The following is a 26,235-nucleotide window of genomic DNA, read 5'->3' as shown; positions in this document are numbered from 1 at the left end:
ATGCTCTGCACTTATTTTTCCATCAGCGTGGCTCATTTCTTGCTTCAGTTCGCGTTTTATAGAGTAATTTTAAATTTAACATGCAATGTTTTCCACCTAACCAGTGTTTGTTACTATATGTTAGCAGAAACTCTACTACGGAATCACAAGTACAGAAAAATGGAGAACTACCGTATTTTCCGGACTATAAGTCGCAGTTTTTTTTCATAGTTTGGCCGGGGGTGCGACTTATACTCAGGACCGACTTATGTGTGAAATTATTAACACATTAGCGTAAAATATCAAATAATATTATTTAGCTCATTCACGTAAGAGACTAGACGTATAAGATTTCATGGGATTTAGCGATTAGGAGTGACAGATTGTTTGGTAAACGTATAGCATGTTCTATGTTATAGTTATTTGAATGACTCTTACCATAATATGTTACGTTAACATACCAGGCATGTTCTCAGTTGGTTATTTATGCCTCATATAACGTACACTTATTCAGCCTGTTGTTCACTATTCTTTATTTATTTTAAATTGCCTTTCAAATGTCTATTCTTGGTGTTGGGTTTTATCAAATAAATTTCCCCCAAAAATGTGACTTATACTCCAGTGCGACTTATATATGTTTTTTCCTTCTTTATTATGCATTTTCGGCAGGTGTGACTTATACTCCGAAAAATACGGTACATTTGAACCATGCACCATTTTTTATGTGGTTACTGAATTACTACAGTGCATGTAAAAAGTACAATTTTAATATTCATGTCGTTTAAAAGCATATTATAGCGTATTATATATCAGCTCTGTCGCCACATATTATGAATGATTAATTATATTTATTATGATAGCAATACCAAATTTAAAGAAATACATGTATACAAATACAAAACATGTTTTATTTAAATAAATAAATTAATTACAAAAAAATTATATATATATATTTTTTCTTTATTATAAAACAGTTGTACACTCAAAATTATAGAAATAATGTATGCTGTGTCAGAAAGAGCGACGTGGTGGATTCAACACTGACGATGGGGAAGGAATGAGCATGTGAGGTGAGTGGAATAGGATTCCACTACCAGCCTCCTATTGGCCAGCCATGACGACATTCTATCCCAGGGCCCCCTCCTCCCGCCATCATGTTCTCCCCTCCACTCTCATCCTCCTCCCTCCATCTGTGCCAGCTCCCGCCCTCCCTTGCTTTACTGTCATCATCCACATCACTCTTCACTACCGGAACATAAGATGTAGTGTTGGCTAACTGGATGTAAAGGAGTGCATATTTTTCTTTTTTTTACATCCTTCCATACCCTGGATGCGTACTTGAAACATCTCCTTGCAGTTATCCTTTCTGTGTCCACGCTGCGACTCAGAGCCTCTGCCTCCCTGTGTTTTAGTCATCTGCTGGATATGTATTTTTGCAACATGCTAGCTCAGATGGAACCGGACTGCAACGGCGCTAGCCATTAGCAGTTAGCATCACAAAGTGAGCGTGATGGCGAGAGAAGCAGTGGTCTGCAAACAGTGTGTTTTCTTTCTCCTTTTTTCTCTTTTTTGCCTCGCCCGAGCTGCTCACCAGAACAATTGCTCCTGATGGCACAAGCCTACTGACTGACTCACACGTGCATCCATTTAGTCTCTCAAAGTGACTTTCCATCTGAAGAATCTGCTGCTGCTACTAATGGAAAAGCATCGGACTGTTTTCTGGACCTGTTTACGTGTTTTTCTACCTCTCGAACGTTTTATTGTCCTACAGTGCTGCTTGGAATGTGTGCTGTAGACAAACTGGTCTCATTCCAGTTTCTCTTGTGTCAGAACAGGGGTTCTAATGACAGAATTAATGCTGTCAATTATAATCAACTAGGTGTGCCATTCAAGCTTCAGTCATGCTTACTTCCGAGGATTTTTGTCCATTTTGAAGTCTAATGACAAAGGAAAAAACAGAACAAGGCGGAGTTCCTATCCATACTGCCCGAGCAGCAGTCCACGTGTTGAGCAGCTTTGTTGCCTAGCAACAACGTACTGGATTGCAATTGTTAGGAGAGTTTGGTGCAGCACGTTAAGAGTGGCTTTCAAAGTCAGTCCGGCAGGTGGAAGACAGCGTTCATTCCAAATGATTTGACTTTGGTGCAACTGATGGTCATATCTGGGCTGTGACGCTGGTGTAAGATGAAGACTCAGTCTTAGCATTGCAAGCCATTGATGCCAGGCTGTGCTTGTGGATGTTGTCAAGCCACCCTCTGGCCTTGTAGTGCAGTGTCTTCGCCCACCACAACTCCATCAGTCGGACTCCTCCGGGACAACATCTCTGTCCTCTAAACCAGGCAAACTCATTGGAACCTTTCGGACGTCACGCTGGAGTCAGACGCCACCCTAGCCCCAAAGCGGGACGTCCCCTCTCCCTTGCTTTCTCCTGCCACGCTGCTGTCTCCACCACCCTCCCCTTTGCCCTCTCCTCCGCCGCCTCGCCCGGCCCTGACACCATCTCTGCAACTTCCAGCAGTACGAAGGGCAGTGGAGGATGGAGAGGGAACACCAGAAGAAGAGGCCCAAAGCAGTCAGGCCTCAGCAGACTCCTTCTGCAAAGTGATGGGTCTCCTTGGGATGGGACATCGACTCTTTGTCCCCAAGCTACTGGCGGTGAGAGTGGGGGCTGGGAATCTTGCATTTTTATGGAGTTTACAAAGGGATGGCGTTGGAATGCATCCCAATCAGCTTCTTTCTTTTCCACTGCATACCATATTTGTGTCTGTATAACGTGACCCAAAGTCATTTTTCTTGAATCTGGTAAATGTGTGACCTCAGCCTTTCAATGTCTTCTTATAGAGTTCCGTAAGCCAATTATGAAAAGGGTTGGTCCATTGACCTACAGTAATCTTTAGCAACTTCTCATGTCATCAAATCCTTACCCCACTAGATGGTGGTATTGATGTTTCACTTAGCACATTGCTTCAAATATCACCCATGATCTCAAAGTTGCATCCTACTGGACCAGTATTACGGATATCAATGTTGTTGAAAAATGATGTGCCATGTTTTCCAAAGGTATACAGCTATAATGTTGAATGGTTTGTTCAGTTTTTCCCAACCAGTGCAGCATTGCACATGTGTTAAATATAGCAAGTTTAAGGGCTGTCTCGCAATAGTCTCACTCCCAATTCCAGGGGTTTTAGTTTTTTGGATGTAATGTGCAATTAATTGGAATAAGGAATACTGAAGAGAAGACCTCTGGTGAATCAGAGTGCTCACAATGTGAAAAAAATTGTTTATCAGATGTTTTGGTTTATTTGTAGTTCATACATTTGTACAGAACAGTTATTACAAAAATATTGGGCAGGGGAAAATTACATATAAAACTTAAAAAGCGACAGCACTCAAAGTTATTCAACCCTCTCTAAATTGTTTATAAACTTACAGTACACAGCAATAAATCAACACAACAAAAAATATGTTACAAACAGCCACTGCTGTATTTTCAAACCCTGTGCAACCCCATAGCACCCAAAACTGGCATTAAATGTGTTCCTTATGTGATATTGTTCAATTAGGGTGAGCGGTCTGAAATATGGCAAAAGGCTTTTCACTAGTTTTTTGTTTGTTTGTTTTTTTAAATATAATTGCATTGTGTTTTTGATTGCAAATAGAACATCAATATAAAGTATACACACTTTCTCTTTAGAGCCATTTAGGCCCCATTGACTCCCATTATAACTGTTACTTTTACCAGATTGTATTCCTGGTATTTTGCTATGCTTTTTCCATGAAAACTAATCGAATCTCATTCTTGCCGATTAAAAAAAAAAACCCAAAAATATTGATTTGGTGTAATTTCCCCCCTTAACCAACAGATGGCGACAGAAAACCATGAGCAACATTATGAGTTAAATTGCCATTAATGCACTGACATGCAATACAAATGATTTTTGGGAGTTATATATAACATATATATATCAAGGCAGGTAAACATAAAAGATTAGTGTAAACTCAATAAACTCAACCAAGTTCTGTCTGCTTGTGCTCTGAGTAGGCACGGTAAAAATAAAACAATTTTGTCTACTTTTCTACGGTTTCAAAATCAATTAACCTATTCAAGGTTGTAACACTCTGCAATTTACTTTTTTTTTATAAAAAAAAAAAAAAAAAAAAGCCATAAAAAATGGTAATAATACAATATTTACATTAATAGATCTGAAGATGTAAGATATTTCAAGCATTAAAAGTTAAAACATTTTTTTTATTGCTGACCAATGACACTTATGAGTGGATTCCTTTTGGATCCTATGTAAGTGTATAGTCAATCTTAAGGGTTAAAACAAATTGGCCATCTATTGAAAGTTAAATGTACATTTCATAAATAAATGCACTTGACCACAAGAGTTGAATGATTTTGGGTGCAGCGGTAGGTCGTAACAAACCTGAACTACATTTTATATAATATTTCCCTGTCCTTCCCCTTGACCCCTTATATCTCCCTTCAGACGTCCAAAGAGGATCTCCTGCAAGCGGACTTTGAAGGGGCTCTCAAATTCTTCAGAGTTCAGCTCCCCAAGCGCTACAGAGCTGCGGAGAACGCCCGAAGGCTGATGGAACAGGCCTGCAACATAAAGGTTTGAAATCTCTAAGTATTTGCACTCACTGTTCTTCCTAGGCATGTATTGATTTCAACCCAGACAATGTTTAACTATTAATAAAGGAGAGGAGGGTTGCACATAAAATGGACCTATTCATCAAACACCTTTTGCAAACACATTGTTGAGTTTTCATATTAAACTAGCAATTGCTAATTTTGGAGTACTAAAGAAGCATTATGCCGTTTTGGCTTTTATTTGTCTTTGTTGAATATTCTGCAGTGTCATTGACCTAATTCCAATTTTATCTGATAAAATGTGGCTTTCATGGATGGTGGTCACAATTTTCGTACAGGCTGTTGATTGAAATTCCTTTAGATGCCAGCACACAAGCATGTTATCATCCTCCTGTTGACTTTAATGAGGCTGCTGGCATTTAGGGAATTTACCGAGGTCACCAGAGACCCAAACTTGTACAGAATGTATCTAATGTGTGTATGTCCGTGTGTATACGTGTATGTGTGTGTTAAGAGTGATAAAGGAAGGAAATAGTTGGCAGAGAAAGATGGAATTGATAATTACCTCCACCCTTTTTCCTGTCTCTTCTTAGTGACTCCAATGTTCTCCTTGAATCTACAGTTGTTTGCTATTTTACATTTAAGGCATTTTTCTAGATGTTGCTTCGAAGCTTTTTGTTGTGCTTCTCTCAGTGCAGGGCATTCTGCACTGTGTCAAGTTTATCTCTGGTGCTTTTAGTAGCATTTTGATTCTCTTATGCAATATTGAGCAGTAAGAAGTATCGTGGTTGGCTTCAACACTGCACTTCATTACACAAGTATTAATAAATGTAGAAAAAAATTGCACTTTACTACTACATACAGTACTTGTAGTTTATTCCTCTGTACTGCATGTAAGCCTTCCTTTTTATCTATTTGGTTTGACAGTTTCCTGCATTTATTATAGCAATGATGCACACATTAAACCGTCTGATAAATATGGCAACATTAAAAGATTCCATGTAATGTTTTTGAGCCTTTTGTAAGGAAATATATCATATCTGAGATGATATCATTAGCATATCAAACACAGTGTTGTGGTTTGCACTCCTCAAAGTGCATTCTCTGAAATACCAGTCCTCTTAAAACATTTTTTTTTAAAGTCTACTTTTAGACAATTGACCCTTCCACTTTTAAAATACAATATTCCTTGTGGGCAATCTCATATGGACCACTTTGTTCAGAATGAGAGGCTGAGGAAAAAGGATACAAATGAGAAAAAATGTTTCTCTATCAAATAAATCCATGCTCGCTAATTACATGCAATGTTGTAGTTTGTTTGGCATGGTATATAGGGAATTTAATTGACAAATAGACTACCTACATTATTTCCAAACAAAACTAAGCTACTGTATTTTCTGGGTTATAGAAGAAATAAATATGTTGACATATATTAGTCACACCGGACTATAAGCCGTAGATATATACCAGTGAAAAAGATTTTGTAAATGTTTATTTACATACCTTTATTGTTTCCAAACAGTGCCTGTAACACGGCAGTAAAACGGCTGATCAAACAAAACAGATCTCATCGTTATGGACAAGTGGTAACAACGCTAGCTTGATTACATTTCAATAGCACGTACAAATATGCATGAAAACACTCCTACAGACATCACATATGGGACAGTTTAGTAAGTTTGAATAGTTTTAGTTATATCATAAAACTTACAAACGTTGCTTGGAGTGAGTAATGAAGAATCCTTTCGAGCAGAATCATTATGGACTATATACTTCCTGTTCAAGGAACAAAACAGGAAGTGCATTTTCAACCCACAGCACCTGCAATGAGCGAACTCGTCCAAAAGACGGTGCCATAACACAAACAATAACACACCTTTTTAAATTAGCTGCACCGTTTTATAAGCTGCAGGGTTCAAAGCATGGGGAAAAAGTTGGGGCGGTATATACATCTATAGGTTAGTGTTATGTACATGGCAAAGCAATTGCTATATAATTCCAAACCATTAGGTAATTTTAGCCAATCAGAAGCAACATAATGACTAGAGATCTTCTGATTCCGATCATGGGATCAGAACAGGCGCATATGTTTTTGTTTTTTTTAACTGATGGGCAATTGGCCAATGAGCTGCCGAGCCCAGCCGATCTTTACCGCAGCTGTGTACCGCTGTTTGCAGGGCTAAAGATTGCACTCACGTGAAAGATTTCTTCAAAAGGGATGCACACTTACATTACATTTTTGGATTCCTTGTTACACACATGCAGGAGTTGCATGAATTTTGGGAGGTCGCATGTCTTCCTGGAGGTTACGTGTCTTGCCAGAACACCAGCGTGAATTTTAGAACACGTTGCAACATGTGGTTAGATCGATATTTAGCTTTTTCTTTTTGTTATGACAAAATCATTTTTGGGTGTTTTTTGGTATTGTATTCAAACTCAGGGAATGTGTTGAAGGCTTTGGGGTTAAAACCCAAATGATTTAAATGGGAGCCAATAGTAATTTTTGCTTTTGTTTAGTTATTGTGCACCAGCAACTTTATTTATTAAAGAAAGTTTATGTAGTGTTCAATACCACACATTGAATACATCATATGATTTACATCAATACTAGCACATTCTAAATGTAATAAGATAAAATAAAGCTTTATAAAAGTGTGTTATTGTGTTTACTTTAGTTACCGGTACTTGCTATAAAATATTTTAAGTTCTATAATCTATTGTCAAAGTATCAGATTAGGACTCAAAATCGGATCGAATCTGTGGCCGAAAAATTCGATTGTGATCGGAGGCCAAAAATGTTAATTTGGGACATTCTCAATTGAGGAAAAGAGAGTCGGATGAGTCAATCCTTGGGAAATCTAGACTTAGCAACACAATAGATAAGGCCGATATTGTGAAGGCGACAAGCAAAAAAAAAATTGTGATTTTACCAATGAAAATTTTCATCCAGGCCAAAAATTCTCATATTGTAAAGTTTCAATGACATAAATGGTAGTTTGCATTCACATTAGTGCCAACTAAGAGAACATTCAAACCCTTTATATATCGCATCAAAAATATTGATATTCAACGACATAGTGAATTTGCCAACAGCCAAAATTATGCGCAAAGCCAACTATAATCTGCTACTGAAAAACGTACAACAATTTGTCTCAACAAAAGAGGAGAAATACAACCTCAGAGAAAAATGTAACTTAAAACATTTACAAATGTTTACATTTGGAAAACTGTTCACACACAGTGTTTACAAAAAAGAATCATGATAAACATTTGAAACCTTTTGATAATCTTATTCATCTCACTATATGAAATACAACTTACTTCACTATTTACTGTATTTATTTGTTATTATTGTATTATTTATGGAGTAAATTCTGAACAAATTCAGAACAGGAAGTGAACAAAAGTGCTATGAAATGTGAAAGGGGTAGTATTAAATAAGCCCTGCTTCTTCCTACTGCTTTTCAAACAAGTTGAAAACAGAAACTGGAAATTGTGATGTTGTAACTATGCACGTTCGAAATCAACTCAAACCATACACTTTGTTGTAAGTGGCTATAGCTTAACTCAACATCTTTGAATTTGACTTTGACTTTATTCGGACAAACAACAAAATTAAAACACAAGCAAGCAATTCATAGATTGTCACAATTTTCCAGTTCTACCCCCATACTCCCCTTGTTTATTTACCATAATGATTCCCCATTCATTCACTATCATATCCTCCCATTCATTTTTTAGGCAATATAAACAATATGGTCGTAATCTCTCAAACGGTTCCAAGATCAGACAAAAAGGATTAGATATATACCGTACAATAATACCAGAAAACCCTTAAGCAACACTTATCTCTCCCTCTGTGTTTCAATGCATTACAATGATAGTATTTTTATAACTTTTCTTAAGTTGTTTTTACTCATTTTCATATGGTTGTAGTTATGGTTATATTTCACCCCACCAACAGAAATGCACATACTTTTAAGAGAACACTGGATTGTTTCGAAGTTATGTTCCCTCCTTAATCCATGCCTTGCCTCTATAAGAACTTTTTTTTTTTCTTTACAACCCATTGGTACAGTCTTAACTTTTACAAGAATATTTGACAGTAATTTTAAACTTTTTTTCTTTAAACACAGCTGATTGGTGTAGTCACTGTAACCCACTTACTGCACGATTCTTATTGCTCTGTTTTGTAATGTGCAATACATACTGTCTGTCGGGTGCATTTGTAAGCATTCCCCCACACCTCAACACAATCTATTAAACACGGCAACACCAGTGAACAGTGCAGGATTAATAATGCCTTCTCATTTAGAACATTTTGGACCCGCTCCAAAATGCTAATGTGTTTTTCTAGCTAAGTTTGTGGTGAAGTGTAATGCGAGGGAATTTGTTCTGATATGCTTTTTCAATTGTTTAATCATTAATCATCGATTTTGCCTGTATGTTTATTTTATGGTTACCAAAAAACATATATTTAGTTTTCTCCAAATTGAGTGAGGTTGTTTTCCATCTTATCCGAAACGAGTTTGCATGACATTAAATATAATTAGAGCAAAATGGTTTTAATGAGCTGCTCCACCCATCTAACAGCAGCTAATTTGAGGGACTGTTTAAAATCAAATCCTTAAATCAAAATAGTGACTTTATTGCATACTTTACTCAACTAAAACCAAATTGAGATCATATAAAATATATAATTCAATTCAAAACAGTCATCAGGAACATACAAGCAAACTAAGTGGAATTGCATTCAATGCAGTTTTATTCACATTTGTTTGCAAAGTTACTGCAGAACGTTTGTTATTTTTGTCTTTTGTACAGTGGCGCCTGCTCAGTCTTTCAAGTAGGGTAAGCTTATGTTCAGCTATTTTTTAAACACGAGTACAGTCTCCAACAAAAGATGCGAGATGTTACAAAGAAAATGTCACATAAAGGATTATAAAATTATCCATATCAACACGGAACAACAGCATGAAACTTGAAAAACACTCTGGCATTGGTTTATATTTCAAGGTAGCTGATTTGCTCATTTTGTTGTCAGTCAAAAAGGGATTGAGCCTCAGACAGTTAATCCAGTCATCATGTAGAAGCTCATCGTCCAGGCCCACTCTTTTGACACTCCACACCAGTGTTTTTCAACCACTGTGCCGAGTGTGCCGTGAGATAGAGTCTGGTGTGCCGTGGGAGAATATGTAATTTCGCCTATTTGGGTTAAAAATGTTTTTTGCAAACCAGTAATAATAATCTGCAAATGTGCCATTGTTGAGTGTCGGTGCTGTCCAGAGCGTGGCAGAGTACCCATGTTGTACTCTTCCATATCAGTAGGTGGCAGCCCGTAGCTAATTGCTTTGTAGATGTCGGAAACATGGTTTGTTGTGATCACAATATGCAGACGACAGTGTGCAGGTAAAAAGGCATCTAATGCTTAAACCAAAAATAAACAAAAGGCGAGTGCCGCTAAGAAAAGGCATTGAAGCTTAGGGAAGGCTATAAAACTGAACTGGATGCAAAGTAAACAAAAACAGAATGCTGGACGACAGCAAAGACTTACTGTGGAGTAAAGACGGCGTCCACAAAGTACATCCGAACATGACATGACAATCAACAATGTCCCCGCAAAGAAGGATAGTGACAACTTAAATAGCCTTGTTTGCTAAAACAAAACATACAGACGACTACTACAACTTCTACAGGAAAATACCAACAGAACAGGAAAAGCCACAAAATAGGAGCGCAAGACAAGAACTAAAACACTACACACAGGAAGACACCAAAAAAAAAAAACAAATAAGTCACAGCGTGATATGACAGTACTTTGAGACAAGAGCTATAGTCGTGTATAGTTGGTTATGGTTTGAATTCTTATCCAAAACTTGTGAGAACAACTTTTTCTTGTCAATATCAGCTGCTAAGTTTAATGTTTTTATGTTTTCTGCTGGTGTGCCTCCACATTTTTTCAATGACAACAATGTGCCTTGGCTCAAAAAAGGTTGAAAAACACTGCTACCCATAGTCCGATAGTCTGCTTTTGTCTTAAAAGATTAGGCTTGTGGTTTTTAGGTTTTTTAATATAGTAGCAGTTAGAGCAAGTTACTTCTCGCACACTTGTATGACAATTAAATGTTACTTCAAACATTGGCTGTACTTTTCATCCACAGTTTGGCTCTAGCTAGAATAATTTCACTCCCTATGGGGTGAAAATGGGTTCCAAATCAAAACAAATTATCTAGCGCCCGTAACGGCTTGTGTTTGGCCTTATAGTGCCCAGTGCACTTTTTGTAGAACAATCCTAAAAGTCCTTTCAGACACAAATTTGTTTTGTTACCACTCCACCTCCCTTATACATGTTTTCTTCAGTCAACGTATAAATCGGATCAGCTGAATTTCGTAAGCTGCTTAAAACAGCGAAAGAATTCACTGGCACCTTTGCTTGATAAGCACTAGAAGTATGGTGGCTTAGTCTTTCTGGGGATTATGGGGAGTATTTCAATTTCTCTGCCTCTTGGGTATCCTTTGGACTGAGGCTAGGGTGATGACTCTTGTAGAGTGCGTGGCAAAAGGACTCAAAAATTCAAACATCAAATGCTGCGCAACTTTTTAGAAACTACCTATTAAACTACAGGAAGGTGTGTGTGTTTGTGCTTGTGCTATGCAGGTCTACCGATTTGTGCAGAAATAGGATGAAGTAGATTTTAGATTGTATCAAAAACACATTGGTGGAGATGGGCCATTGTATCGAATCTGTGCCATTTGTTGTAACTCTCAAAATAAACTTAAATTATATTCTTTGTACAACTTTAAATCAGATAATACACATTGGAAATTTGTGGGGGGGTTTTAAGTAACAAGAGTGAGTTTTTATCATAGAACAAGAAAATACATTAAATAAAGCCACATTGTATTTGTGCTTATCGCATGTTGACAGTGATTCAACAGAGAAAAAATACATTAAAGAAAATATTTATGTAACAAAACTATGATGAAATATATAATCTACTATAGCATCATCTATATGAAAATGTGTACTGGCAACCGGACTGAGACAAAACCCAGCATCACAACTTAAGTGTGAATTTTGGCCAATTTGTTTTTGTTTAGTTTTTTGTATGTAAAAAACATATATATATATATATATATATATATATATATATATATATATATATATATATATATATATATATATATATACATTAACTTTAAATGTGTAAAAAAAATATTAAGGATTTATATTATTATATTTAATGGTAAAGTCTACTGTAATTTTTAGAGAATGGGTACATTATATTTTTGTCTTTTGTTTTGGGTGATTTCATTTCATCTTTTAAATTATATTGATTAAATATGCAAACAGATCAATGTGCAGAACACTTTGTTTTGTAAAAGAAAAAAAATACAGTTAATTTGATCATGCATTTATACATCGTGTTTCCTGGCAAGGCAAAACTATTCTTTTAAATAATTGTTTATTGCATCATGTTATTTTGGTAAATCATTCATGCAACCTAGTTTGTTAGTCTTTCTGTATTGACTGTAGTAAAGTCAGCTTTCTTCTCGGTGTGTGGAAAACATTCACTCATAGATGAATTACGATGTTTCGACCATTTGAAAAAAATGCACAAATGGTTTTAACGATTATGGCTGCCAATAACAGCATATTAAGCTGCAATAATGACTTGTTTAAAGGCCTACTGAAATGCGATTTTCTTATTTAAACGGGGATAGCAGGTCCATTCTATGTGTCATACTTGATCATTTCGCGATATTGCCATATTTTTGCTGAAAGGATTTAGTAGAGAACATCGACGATAAAGTTCGCAACTTTTGGTCGCTGATAAAAAAGCCTTGCCTGTACCGGAAGTAGCAGACGAGTAGCGTGACGTCACAGGTTGTGGATGTTGCAGCGAGAGCGATTCGGACCGAGAAAGCGACGATTTCCCCATTAATTTGAGCGAGGATGAAAGATTCGTGGATGAGGAAAGTGAGAGTGAAGGACTAGAGGGCAGTGGGAGTGATTCAGATAGGGAAAATGCTGTGAGAGGCGGGTGGGACCTGATATTCAGCTGGGAATGACTAAAACAGTAAATAAACACAAGACATATATATACTCTATTAGCCACAACACAACCAGGCTTATATTTAATATGCCACAAATTAATCCCGCATAACAAACACCTCCCCCCTCCCGTCCATATAACCCGCCAATACAACTCAAACACCTGCACAACACACTCAATCCCACAGCCCAAAGTACCGTTCACCTCCCCAAAGTTCATACAGCACATATATTTCCCCAAAGTCCTTAAAGTTACGTACGTGACATGCACATAGCGGCACGCACGTACGGGCAAGCGATGAATGTTTGGAAGCCGCAGCTGCAAGCGTACTCACGGTACCGCGTCTGCGCATCCAACTCAAAGTCCTCCTGGTAAGAGTCTCTGTTGTCCCAGTTCTCCACAGGCCAATGGTAAAGCTTGACTGTCATCTTTTGGGAATGTAAACAATGAAACACCGGCTGTGTTTGTGTTGCTGCAGCCGCCTGCAATACACCGCTTCCCACCTACAGCTTTCTTCTTTGCTGTCTCCATTGTTCATTGAACAAATTGCAAAAGATTCACCAACACAGATGTCCAGAATACTGTGGAATTTTGCGATGAAAACAGACGACTTAATAGCTGGCCACCATGCTGTCTGAAAATGTCCTTTACAATCCGTGACGTCACGTGCCGGCATCATCATACAGAGACGTTTTCAGCAGGATATTTTGCGCAAAATTTAAAATTGCACTTTAGTAAGCTAACCCGGCCGTATTGGCATGTGTTGCAATGTTAAGATTTCATCATTGATATATAAACTATCAGACTGTGTGGTCGGTAGTAGTGGGTTTCAGTAGGCCTTTAAAGCAGTTAATACAATGCAACACCCAGATGAAAATACATACAGTAGTTCAGTAGGAATACTTTTAAAATGACTTAAATTCAAAGGGGACAGAAAAAAATCAGTGGAATGAGTTGAGGCATCCCCATGGATACTTGTACCTGTTCTCAGGTCGTTCATGTGCAGCAGCTAACGTGGGAGGAGCTTGTTTCTTTCTCCTGTAAGAGCAGGTTGTTTTGGCATCATGTCTGACTGCAATGATGCGTCACTTCCTTGATTTTACTGTTGAAATGAAGTGCAGTAGGGAACATCAAATCATTGCACTTGACAACTTCCCTCTTATGTTATGTTAGTATATGTATAATCAAGACCTTTCAATAACCTAAATGCAAATGATAAAGTATTTGTGGGGAAAATCAATCAAAGATTTAAGACAACAATAAAGTGGAGAAGAAGAAAAAGCAAAGTCATCATCTTCCTTTCTTCATGCACTGCTAGTGTTACAGGAGAGAGGGTTGAGAAACAAACAGGTGTGTTGTACTGTTCGCTCACTTCCCCTGCCCCCGTCTTCTTAGTAGGCGGGGCTCAACTCCTGAGAGACTGTTGAAAGTAGCCAGTTGCCTTCTCTCCTATCAGAGAGAAGTGGTTTGCTGTCAGCTGCACTCCTCTCTCTCTCTCAGTCACCGTTTCTTCCTCAACTTTGTTCATTTCTCCTCCTCTTCCTCCTCGCTGCTGTTGCTGCTGCTGCTGCTGCTGCTGCTGCTGCTGCTATAAATTGAGTAGGAGTCAAGATGATGCAGGAAGTGTCCATCGTGGTGGCATATGATGCCCATGTAGTTGAGCGGCCGAGTGAAGAGGACACCTTAGCACGTTTGGTTGCTCACTCCAGACCTCTGAGAGCTCCTAGACCTGTGGTACGTCTGTTCTGTTGTGGTTGTATTCATGCATGTTGAATTGTGTTGCAAACTTATGACCATTTTAGTTCAGGGTATACATTTTTGTTCACTTGCATCAGTTGTCATTGTTTTATTTTAAACTATTTAAGCCATGAAGTAATGGAAACTACTTCTAATGATATTGTTGTAATCTCATGTGTATGAGTAGATGTACTATTGTCCTATTGATGTTTGTGGCAGCAAACCTTTTCAATCAGTCCATTTCCAATGTGATGTTTTACCTAGCTGTCGGTTTGTTTCAATTCCTTATATGAATTTGGAATCAATAGAGACCTTGTGTGTGTGGAAGCTGGTTTATTTGCCTCATGTGGCTAATTGAATCCCATGGCCTAGTTTTCCTGGGATGTCCAGTTGCCTTTGTCCTTATTTCAATATTCAAACTCTTCTGAACTGCCATAGCCGGCCGGGGGCCTCATCACACATACCCATACACACACATTTTATAATTATAATACCCAGTATGGCACCAGAGCTAAAGTATGTGATCACCTGCGGTTCAACTGTAGGCATCCATTTCTAAACGTGGGTCGGGTACCATCTCCTGCAGCACCAAATATTTAATCACATTTCCTGAGTCAGTGTGGTACTGAATGAAAAAGTTGTGTAATTTCGGAATGAGGCTGGCCAATGTATTGGCTGCTTTGAGTCAGAAATATGTGTATGTTTTAAGTAACACTGGTGTTGTTGAAGTGACCCTGCTGGCTTTCTAGTTGTAACATAGTATAAAGGTGGCTACAACTGTAAGAATGTTACTGACTGAGGTTTGAGATTTGATGCAACAACCAACTAGTCATTTGTGGGAAATGTCTTTTAGAGGTACCTGGGATTCGAATTGTAAAATATGATTTAAAACAGTTAAAATAGACAAGAATCTGTTAGCTCTGTTCGTGCGGTTCATTGTGTGATTGTAGTCCAAGATCAAACGGGGGGACTATGACCTGCCTGAAAGGTTTTGGTCCAGCTGCCTGTGGGCTCAAGTCCTGAGTGAGGCAAATGTTAACACCGACCACACTAACGAACCAATAATTGGATATGACGTCACTGAATGCTAGGCGATGCATTGCAACGGCCCATAGAACGCAGAGTCAAAATCATCAAAAATAAAAGTTAAATGTAAACCCAGAAGCAGAAGTTAAACATACATGGCTCTATTCAGCAAATGGGTCGTGTTGATCATTACAGTTCGATGAAGTTTGAGGACGTCGTCAAAAATGCCTTCTCCATGTAGCATCTGTAGTATCTCTAGGAACTTTTTTTATATCTAATATATCGTCTTCGTTACATCTGACCGAGGAAAAAACGTGCACTAGAAACAAAAGTCAGAGGAATGTATCTTACACGGAGAGTTCCGTCGGTATTACCGAATACCGATTCACATAAAATAAAACATAAATTTCAATACTTGGGTTGCAAGTGGCATCGCATCCTGCAAGCTCTTGGCGGGCAAACAGCGGACTGCCTCTAGAAAATGTTAGAATCCCGTGCCAACAAAGCAAGCATGCCTAATAGAAACTGCTGGAAAATGAAGTTCCACTTTTCAAGCTAACACAATGCTAACTTTCATTGGATATGCCATATACAGTATGATATATCCTGATTAGCATTGGTGATTTTGCATGCTGATTTTGCCACCTACAAATGTGGCAACCAAAGATAACTTAATTATCTTTTAGTCAAACAGTTAGTGTATAATTACTTGCTGTTAGTACAATACTTACTGGCTACAGCATCACACTTACAACAATCTGAAATCAATGCATATTGGCAAATGAGAAAACAAGATATAACAACTTGACAATGTTAAATGTTAATAAAAACATTTTTATTCTGACACAAATTAATATTTATTACCACACATGGGATTCAAATGGGAAAGATACCAATCCCGACCAAGAAGACATCATGGTGCTTTGGACGCCTGATGGTGTCAAACAATGTACACGTCACATATGCCATGTACATTGTGCGACGTAAAAGCAAATGTGAAGTGTGAATGTAAACCACACCGCACTACTGTATGTGACAATAAATTATCTTGTTTTACAATGTAAAACACTTTCAGTCTCTAGAGAAAAAGCACTATATTCATATCATTCACTTCACTCACTTCACTGTAGTAATACTGCCTGAGACTGAGCAAATCATTGGCCATGATACTGAACAACACACTGATTGATCTCATGTAGTAGCCAATTGCTTGGATTTACAGGAGGTCATGTCCGGCTCATTAAATATGTGTGCTGGTCAAGCAGCATCTGTTCTCAATGGGTACTAAGCGTCATTTAGCCTTTCTCGAAGAAAATGCCCTATGCTTGCGTTGTTTTCGGCTGTACGAACCGTTTAAATTGCGAAAAGGATAAACATTTCTTCAGAGTTCCTCAAGAGATAGTCAAATAGGGCGGAGGAATCCAAGGTTTAATGGAAGACGACAAGAAAAGTGGCTCGCACTCCAGTTCAAGGGAGCAGAGTCAAAGAATGCACAAGTTTGCAGTAACCACTTCGTTTGATATATTTTAAATGTATTTTGCTCGTTTAGTATTTCCCATTGAAGTATTATCTTGATATTGTTTGTATTTTAATTTTTAACAGACAAAAAATAGAAAGTCAGTGTAAATGATACTTTGTCAGGAAAGGTACTTCTATGTCTCCCCTCTTGTTTATTTTGTACACAAATGTGTCAGAGAACATATGACAACAGGACAAAAATCAAATATGGTGATGATAAAGTAATTAGTTTGTTAAATAGATATGCAGTCACAGGTGCTGTATCGTCGCAGTTTTAGTTTGTTTACATGGACGCGTACTCGCAAGGCGCAAAGTTGAATCATGAAATTCAACCTTAGTCGAGCAAAATGGATGCATATTTATCCGGGAGAGACTTGATACCATTCCTTGACCCAGCCGCACACAAATAAGTTGTAGGTCTCCATGCTTTTCCAAGTTTTCATCTGTTTTGTCACGTAGAATGACGTCTGGAGCACAAAATAGTTTGATATGTCTGGGAACTCCACCGGACAGATAATCCTTGATATCACTCGACAAATCCTTTTTGATTAAGCATAGGGATCTATTCCATTGCATAGTTATATTTTTTTGCTCATGTCTGCTTTTTGCAGGACGATCTAGTTCCTTTGCGTACTGTGCAGTTCGACCTAATTTGTTTGGTGTGTAAATTTTCATTTGCATAGATGACATGTATTTTAAAGTGAGAAGTGTATTTTTTACATTAGCAATATTGTTGTGCACAAATGTGAGTAAAGTCTAACAGCCTTGGATCTAAACCTGTTTTGATTTTGAAACAAAGTGGGAATTATTCATTGTGCAAACCTGCAAATTTAATAAACCATCCCATTCAAAATTGGCTTTTTAAAATGAGACTAACCAGTGTCTGTAATTGCAGGGTAGTTTATTTAAATGTCGAAAGAATTGATTTAGAAGACTGTAAGGTAAAGCAAGGTGGCCGCCCCCTGCCTTGACAGGAAAGTTTTATTTCTGAAAATAATAATAATACAAAATGTGGTGGTGAATAAAATGTGATTTGTGTTTGTTTCTGAAGATGGTTTATTGTAGATTGATGTTACACAATAAAAGTAAAGCATTTATTCCTTGTTAATGCTGTTGCGTTGTACATGCTCGCTAAACCTGTTTGTGTGATCTTATTCAACAAAGCCACAAGGTGTTGGGAAGTAGCTGCTTGAGTCGTTATGCATTTTATGAAACATTATCCATAGGATAAGTGCATCATATTTATCCCACAAAAGGGATTACCTGTAAGTACATTTATATGGAGTGAATTGTTTTTCACAGCTCTCCGGTCTCTGGTTAGAATAAATGATGTGCCAAAATAACTCTTACTGACAGGTGAAATACTTTAATATGATGTATTTTTAGGAACTGCTTTTATTACAGATATATGAAAAGCTATTCATGCCCAGCAGCTTCTTTGTGTGTATTCAAAGGAAAACAAAGATTAACTAAATTGTTGTGTGTGGCATGCTTTTTGGCCTGTTTGAACACACAAAGCTGCCTTTTCTTCCTACAGAGATAACAACAAAATGAGTCTGAATACTCTTATCTTTTCAGAAAATGTGTGTTGGACAGATTTCAACGTCACAGTCATTCACCTTTAGTAGGTACTCCAACCTAAAGGTCACTGTGAAAAGGAACAGACTGGGAGTGCGGGGTGAACGCCTTCTGTAAACCTCAACTAAAACAGTACTACATAATAAAAGCTAAATCAAATAGTTATATTGTAATTGCACCTCCAGGAAATGTATATTATGATTATATACGTCTCTTATTGTTAGTGATGGTACAGTGTTTCAAATTGGGGTTTTTATTGATTTGTATTGCATTGAAGGTTGTCTATAAAGCTTTCGCTGCTGTTTCGGTCGGGTCATTCTTGGAAATTTGTTTTGATCTCATTGAGGATTCCTCTAAACCAGTGATTCTCAAACTGTGGTACATGTACCACGAGTGGTACGCCAAAGAATCACTTGATTAAAGTAGTGTTTTTTTCCTATATTCAAACAGTGTTACTTGTCAAATAAAACCTGCCTTGTTTTCAATGAATAGTTAGGCCTACTACACTACTGCATTTTAATGATGGTCATTATAGTGGTAATGGAGAGGCTCGTTTTTTCTTAGGTGGTACTTGGTGAAAAAAGTTTGAGAACCACTGCTCCAGAGCAGGAATATTCTACTAAATGGTTTTGGGGGCCACATTCCCAGAAAGCTAAGGACCTGGGGGCCCAGACTTCTCCCTTCACTTTAATTCCTATTTTGTATATTCTCAAGAACCAGTGTCCTGTAGGTAGATATTGGATTTTGGTTTATTTATTGTGATACAATTATTGTTATTGAGTTACAGGAGCGCTCTACTGTTTTTAAGAACTTTCTGCAAAAACGTGAGTGTCTCACAATTAGTTTTTTTAACTGAACTCGAGGGCCACCAGTTGAATAGCCCAAACTATGAAAAATAGAAGACAACAAATACAATTTTGAGGAACATCACTGGTATAACTACAGAAGTTGAACAAATGACTACTGACTGTATCTGAAGTAAACAAGCTACAGCAACACCTTACATAAATCTCATTACGAGAAAACATGTGTAACTAACTGCCCAAAAGGAGAGGACTTAAAGGGGTGCCTTGAGGAACACCTCCATTATGTAAATCACTAGTTTGCACCCCAACGTGTTGTTTGATAGCAAGGTTAAAAGGGCAATGAAAGGATGTGCCAATGTGTTTACAGTGGTCCAGGGTTCTCTATATAACAGGAGCGCTCTAGTGTTTTTGGGAATTTGCGGCAAAATGTTTGTCTCTGAGCTGAACCTGAACCTGGGTATTGTGTCATTTCCACCAGTGGCATGGGCCACCAGTTAAATAGCCCTGCTCTAGATGGACTAATGAATAAGTAATTTTTATTAAGACTAGTATTCGTTAATCAACATGTTTATTTTAGGTTGATGTAGAACTGTAGCTCTCAGTGAGTCAGGTGCTTAACTTGTTAACATCAACAAGATGCAGACACGTCTTAAAGAAATATCACATGACCGGAATCCCCAGAAGTAACGGTTGCAGCTACGGTGGTGTTGTTTCCACACAGGGGAGATCAAATGACTGCCCACTTGAAGCAGACACACACATACAAATAGTTCAATGTCTGTGAGGCTTTGGGCTTCTGTAATTTATTTTCTTGCTTATTTTTTAGTTATAATGTACAGTATCTTTATTTAGTTGTTTGTATCTATCATATTATATCCCATACAGGGCAACCGTTTACATATGTATTAAGTTTACTTTTCAAATTCTGCATACTCTATTTGAATTGACAAAATGGATGTTGCAAGATTGTAGACTTGAAACTGCTGCATAAACCACAAAAAAACCACAGAGTTGTCAGAAGGGACAGGTTGTTCAAATTCTTACAGTGTAGTAGTTTCTTTATACGCAATAAACCATGACACTATTGCTTCTTGTAATGGTTCTCACCTGAAGATTGAAGACTAAAGATTATGGTAATCATTATTCTAGATGTGTACCGTCCGATTTTGATATTGGATATCAGTCCTAAGTACACATGGTTGGGTTTTTTTGCATTTAAGTAAAGTCTTTTCCAAAAGTTAAACATGTTAGGCTATAGGCCTCTTAGAGCTAGGGGCTACACAATGGCTAAACACCCTCAATTGAACAATATTGCATTTTAAGTCACCACATTTATCAATATAAACAAGATTTTAATCATTATGGTTGCATATTACTTACAGATACAATGTCTCCAAGGCTGAAGTGTGTTAGAATGAGTTAGACATCATGCAACTTACTCCGTCATAAGCATAATTTAATAAATTATTGTGGCCTTGAGGTGAAAAGACTATTCCCACTCCACTTTAACCTAAGTAAAGACAACATAAGTCCATTCCAGACGGTTAATAATAAATAGGTTGATGTTTTTCAAACGTACCATTGTTCTCTGTTTGCATCACTAAAATGTATTACGCCTTTTCTAACATTCTACTCTACAAAATGATAAAAAATATATATGATTCGTGCTAATATCGTATCAATATCGGTATCAGCCAATAGACAAGGCTCTAATACCAATAAGTGGAAAAAATTGTATCGGGACACTCCTAGTATATACAGTATCTTCCTAAGAACCAGCATCCAGTAGCTCACAAGCTACATGTGGGAGCCCTCTGCGTTAAACAATCAAATCTGTCCCCAACCTCTGTTGATGTGCAACAATGTATGTATATATATATATATAAATATATATATATATATATATATATATATATATATATATATATATATATATTTTCCTTGTGCACTAATTGACTGAAAGAGCGCAAACTTTCCGCGCGCTCCCCCGACACTGCGCCGCAAGCGCAATGTCACATTATCGATGGGAAAATGCATTTTTAGACCATATGATATGCCTCAGTGGCTAGGAGACCCCGAGAGTAACAAGCGGTAGAAAATGGATTAGAAAGGACAGATTAAAAAAAAATAATAATAATTTAAAAAAAAAAAAAAAAAAAACGTTTTTTGTTTGTTTTTTTAAACTTGGGACTTCCTGCAGGCTGAATTTTGGACACTGGCCCGTGGGCCGTAGTTTGGGGACCCCTGGCCTAGACAGAGGTGTGAAACAAAGGGCTGCACTGCATGAGTATTCCGATAAATTAAGTTGTAGTCTCACAATATATTCTCTTGAAAACCAGCATCCTCTGCTGTGGACATTATTGTTGGTCTATTTTCTTTTATCAATGTTACATACCGTATTTTTCGAAGTATAGGTCGCACCGGAGTATAAGTCGCACCTGCCGAAAATGCATAATACAGAAGGAAAAAAACATATATAAATCGCACTGGAGCTCGGCCAAACTATGAAAAAAACTGCGACTTATAGTCCGAAAAATACGGTATTTTGGCGGAAAATAGCCCTGTTATGCAAAACACAAATGTCCACTGTAGTGACATGTGGATGGCTTTCTTCAAAAAGCATACTGATCAAATTAATCTCACTGGTATCACTGTATATGAGTTCTACAACAGATATATAAATCCCCTTTAAAATACAGTTTTCTCATCTTCTCCTTGCAAGTTATATTAATATTGTTTTAAATATGTTATTAATTCTGCATCTGTGATTTTAGGTCCCAACTAAGAAGCTGAAGAAGTTTGAGAAGGAGTATCAGACGCTGAGAGAGAGTCAGCTCCAGCAAGAAGACCCCATTGACCGATACCAGGTACAAAATACATCTTTTTTAAGGTCCATTGGCCTTATTCAGAAAATTGTGCGTGGAACTGAACGTTATAAATTTAGTAAACACAAACCTAAAAATGTATGTATAAACTTAAAAAATCTGATTTATAAAAGCGTGCTGCGCATACTTCATATTGTAAATCCCAACTGCAGTGAAATGTGTGCAAAAGAGTTTGTCACACTACTTTTTTTTCTGAAATCATCACAAACTGTACTAACAACTTTGTGCCCTGTTTGCTACAGTTAACAGATTAACTACCCCTGCAGTATCACTTCCCTAAGAACAAATGTATACATCAAATTGCAAAGGGTTTGAAATATTTCATGATGAAGTTCACAGCATTAAAAATTGCCACAGTACTGAATAACTATTGGCCTATATCAAACCTGCTATTTTTGGGCAAAGTTCTAGAAAAAGTTGTAAACCAACAGCTCAGTGACATCCTGTATAACAATGTGTTCGATACATTCCAATCAGGCTTAGTTTAGACCAGTGGTTCTTAACCTTGTTGGAGGTACCGAACCCCACCAGTTTCATATGCGCATTCACCGAACCCTTCTTTAGTGAAAAAAAATATATATATATTTTTTAATTCAAGACAAAGTTATATGTTTTTGGTAACACTTTAGTATGGGGAACATATTCTAAGTAACAAAGACTTGATTTAGAGTTTTTTGGACACTAGGGGAACATATTCTAAGTAACAAAGACTTAATTTAGAGTTATTTGGTTAGGGTTGGGGTTAGAGGGTTAGGGCCATGGTTAGAGGGTTAGGGTTATAATAAGGCCATGCCGAATAAGACATTAATAAGTACTTAATAATGACGAGTTAAGAGCCAATATGTTACTAATTTGCATGTTAATGAGCAACCAATTAATGGTGAATATGTTCCCCATACTAAAGTGTTACCATCTTTTATTACTGGTGCACAAAATGAACCGTGCATGAACATCACATTGTTCAAAGAACAAAACCAACACAGTGCATAAACACTCAACAAATTACACACCTGCAAATCAGTGTGACTTCTGCTGTTGCCGTATCCGTAATACGCCGATAGGGAGAAGTTTTTATTTACACGATGAGTCGGGTGTGTCTTGACCTCCGCCGAACCCCTGAGCCCGACTCACCGAACCCCAAGGGTTCGATCGAACCCAGGTTAAGAATCACTGGTTTAGACCCTACCACAGCACTGAAACAGCTCAACATCAAGGTGAGAAACAATATCTGCCTGAACACAGACGCAGGAGATGTCTCAGTCTTGGTTCTGCTGGACCTGAGTGCTGTCTTTGACATGGTTGACCATACTATTAGGTTACAAAACCGGGAACATCTGGTTCTGCTTTTAACTAGTCCTAAGTAAGTCCTAACTCGAACAGGACATACTTTGTTGAAATTAGTAACTGTGTCTCTGACCAAATGGCTACGACCTATGGGGTTCTTCAGGGCTCAATTCTAGGACACCTGTTGTTCAACTTGTACATGCTGCCACTAGACCAGCTAATAGTCAACTTTAATGTGTTATGCCACAATTATGCAGATGACACTCAGATCTAAGTGTCACTGACGACAGGTGAACGTTGGCCTGTTGATTCACTTTGTCGCTGCATCGAACAAATCAATGTGTGAATGCTGAACAATTTATTAATCTAAACTCAAACAAAACCGAAATCAGAATCCGTATTAATGGCCAGGCAAAGAAGAATTGGTGGAATTCACATTTGGTACAGCTTTGATAGCTCACTTCTGCTGTGTAGTTACAAACAAACAAACATACAACACACAACAACAAAAAGGCATTCCATATGTTCAAAATTATTGTGTTCAGACATAATTTTGAACATATTTATTTAAGAAAACAAGATGAACTCAATCGATTTACTAAAAGGCATTCGAGTTAGTATGTGGCGTTGTTATTCCGAGGTTCTATTGAGTGTCCTTATGGCAGAGGGGATGGAACTTTATGTGAATCTTGTAGACTTGGCTGGCAGTGCTCTGTAGCGCCTCCCTGAAGACATGAGCGTGAACAGCAGGTGTATTGGATGGGAAGGGTCAAAGGTGATCTCATGGACTCTTTGAGTGATGCTGTGTCGGTATAGTGTGTCTATGGAAGGGAGCGGTTGACCTGTGATACAGCTGAACTTATCAACGATGTGCGTTGATAAGTGTTTTTTGCGTGAATGTGAGTCCAAATTACCAAACCAAACCATTATTGAGAAAGTGAGCATATAATCATTGTCTATGGCCCACTAAAGGAAAGATAAACTATTATTAGTCACGTTGATACCCTCTCCCTGAAACCTAATAATCAGGTTAGAAATCGAGGAGTAATAATGGACTCAGACTTGAACTTTAACAGCCACAGTAAGTCAACAACATCAGCAGCTTTTTACCATCTAAAAACGTTGACGCCTAAATAGGTTAATAATGTCTAAATCAGACTTAGAAAGACTAATCCATGCCTTTGTCTCCAGCAGGCTAGGTTACTGTAATGGCCTTCTCACTGGGCTCTCGAAACGAGCTGTAAAGCAGCTGCAGTACATCCAGAATGCTGCTGCTCGAGTCCTGACTAGAACCAGGAAATGCAACCAAATTAGCTGGCTTGCTGTTGCTCAGAGAATAGACTTTAAACAAGACTCTGCTTGTGTACAAGTCTTTTCATGGTCTTGTTCCAAAGTACATCTCTGACATGTTAGAACCATATGAACCATCCCGGCCTCTGAGAACCTCAGGGAGTGGTCTCCTACTGGTGCCCAGAGTCCAGACAAAGTATGTTGAGGCTGCGTTTCAGTTTTATCCTCCTAAAATCTTGAATAGTCTTCCAGAAGATGTGAGACATACCTCAACATTGCCAATGTTCAAATCTCGGCTGAAAACACTTTAATTGTGCATATGACAACTTAAAGTATTTACCTACACTCTTTGATTTATTTTGTATTAGGACTGTTTTATGAAGATTATATTTTAGGATTTTAATTTCAATTATGATTATTTTTTGTGATTATTTTATTTTTATTTTGCCTTCTTGTAATTTTGTGTAAAGCACTTTCATTTGTGCTCTATAAATAAACTTGCCTTGCCTTACTCTTCCCACAATCATCCATAAATGGCCATACTAATTAGTTCATGAATATGGTGATAAGTTTATGAATTGTTGTTGGACTGTCAATGAGGAAGACAGAGGTGGCAACATTTTTATATTTGTGCTTATTACGTCGAGAACTGTAAAGATATTATTTTCGGAAGGCTAAGTAAAGTCATATAGTCATTTGAATTGGAATGTCAATATTTGATCAATCATATTGTCAGCTCCTGATTGGCAACACAAAATTGGCCCTAGTGTGTGAATGTGAGTGTGAATGTTGTCTGTCCATCTGTGTTGGCCCTGCGATGAGGTGGCGACTTGTCCAGGGTGTATGCCGCCTTCCGCCCGATTGTAGCTGAGATAGGCTCCAGCGCCACCCGCGACCCCAAAAGGGAATAAGCGGTAGAAAATGGATGGATGGATATTGTCAGCTCCACTGTTGTTGAGATGAAGAAAAACATGTTCACATTTTAGCCTTCTCATGTTTGCCAATTCTTTCTCCAAATAATCTTCGTATCTATTATTTGCATGTTTTTATTTTGTCAAGTAATGCAAAGCAGACATTTTAAATCATAAAACAAATAGTCATTATGTGCAATATTTAAAGCTCTTGTGGGCAATTGGCACGCATACAGGATGATTTCAACATATTTTCAGCACAATTAAGATGATTTTTCTACAGTTGTTTATCTTATAAGAAATATTTGATATTGATAATGATGTATGAGTATTCTTGATATATGCTGCGCAATGTCCAAACTTCAACCCTCTGACGGTGCTTTAAACTCCCAAAGTCTAAATGTATTGAAAAAAGTTTAATTTAATAATTTCCTAAATTCAGAAAATGACATAAAATATCATGCTGCAATCCATATTATTTGGTTTTTATTACGAAAAAAAAAAACGTTTTACAATGTAGTCATGCGCAAAGTCATAGATGCACCTCCTGACATAAATATAAAG

The 26,235-nt window shown here is 37.6% G+C and overlaps 1 protein-coding gene across 3 annotated transcripts in view; it reads left to right on the top strand.

The window, feature by feature from the left end:
* rabgap1l (RAB GTPase activating protein 1-like) overlaps positions 1 to 26,235 on the top strand; it is a 239,686-nt gene that overhangs the window by 196,354 nt on the left and 17,097 nt on the right. The window contains exons 1-3 of one of the 3 annotated variants that reach the window (XM_061975870.2): positions 1,202 to 2,634; positions 4,473 to 4,601; positions 22,076 to 22,168. In XM_061975870.2, the coding sequence (XP_061831854.2) occupies positions 2,584 to 2,634; positions 4,473 to 4,601; positions 22,076 to 22,168 (273 nt within the window). In that variant the 5' untranslated portion in view covers positions 1,202 to 2,583. Of the gene's footprint in view, positions 1 to 1,201; positions 2,635 to 4,472; positions 4,602 to 14,123; positions 14,371 to 22,075; positions 22,169 to 26,235 lie in introns of those variants that run through there. The other 2 variants (XM_061975869.2, XM_061975871.2) reach the window with 2 other exon arrangements.

This window comes from Nerophis lumbriciformis, linkage group LG14 (assembly GCF_033978685.3).
Source record: "Nerophis lumbriciformis linkage group LG14, RoL_Nlum_v2.1, whole genome shotgun sequence".
NCBI lineage: Eukaryota > Metazoa > Chordata > Actinopteri > Syngnathiformes > Syngnathidae > Nerophis > Nerophis lumbriciformis.
This window is presented reverse-complemented; position numbering and strand designations above follow the sequence as displayed.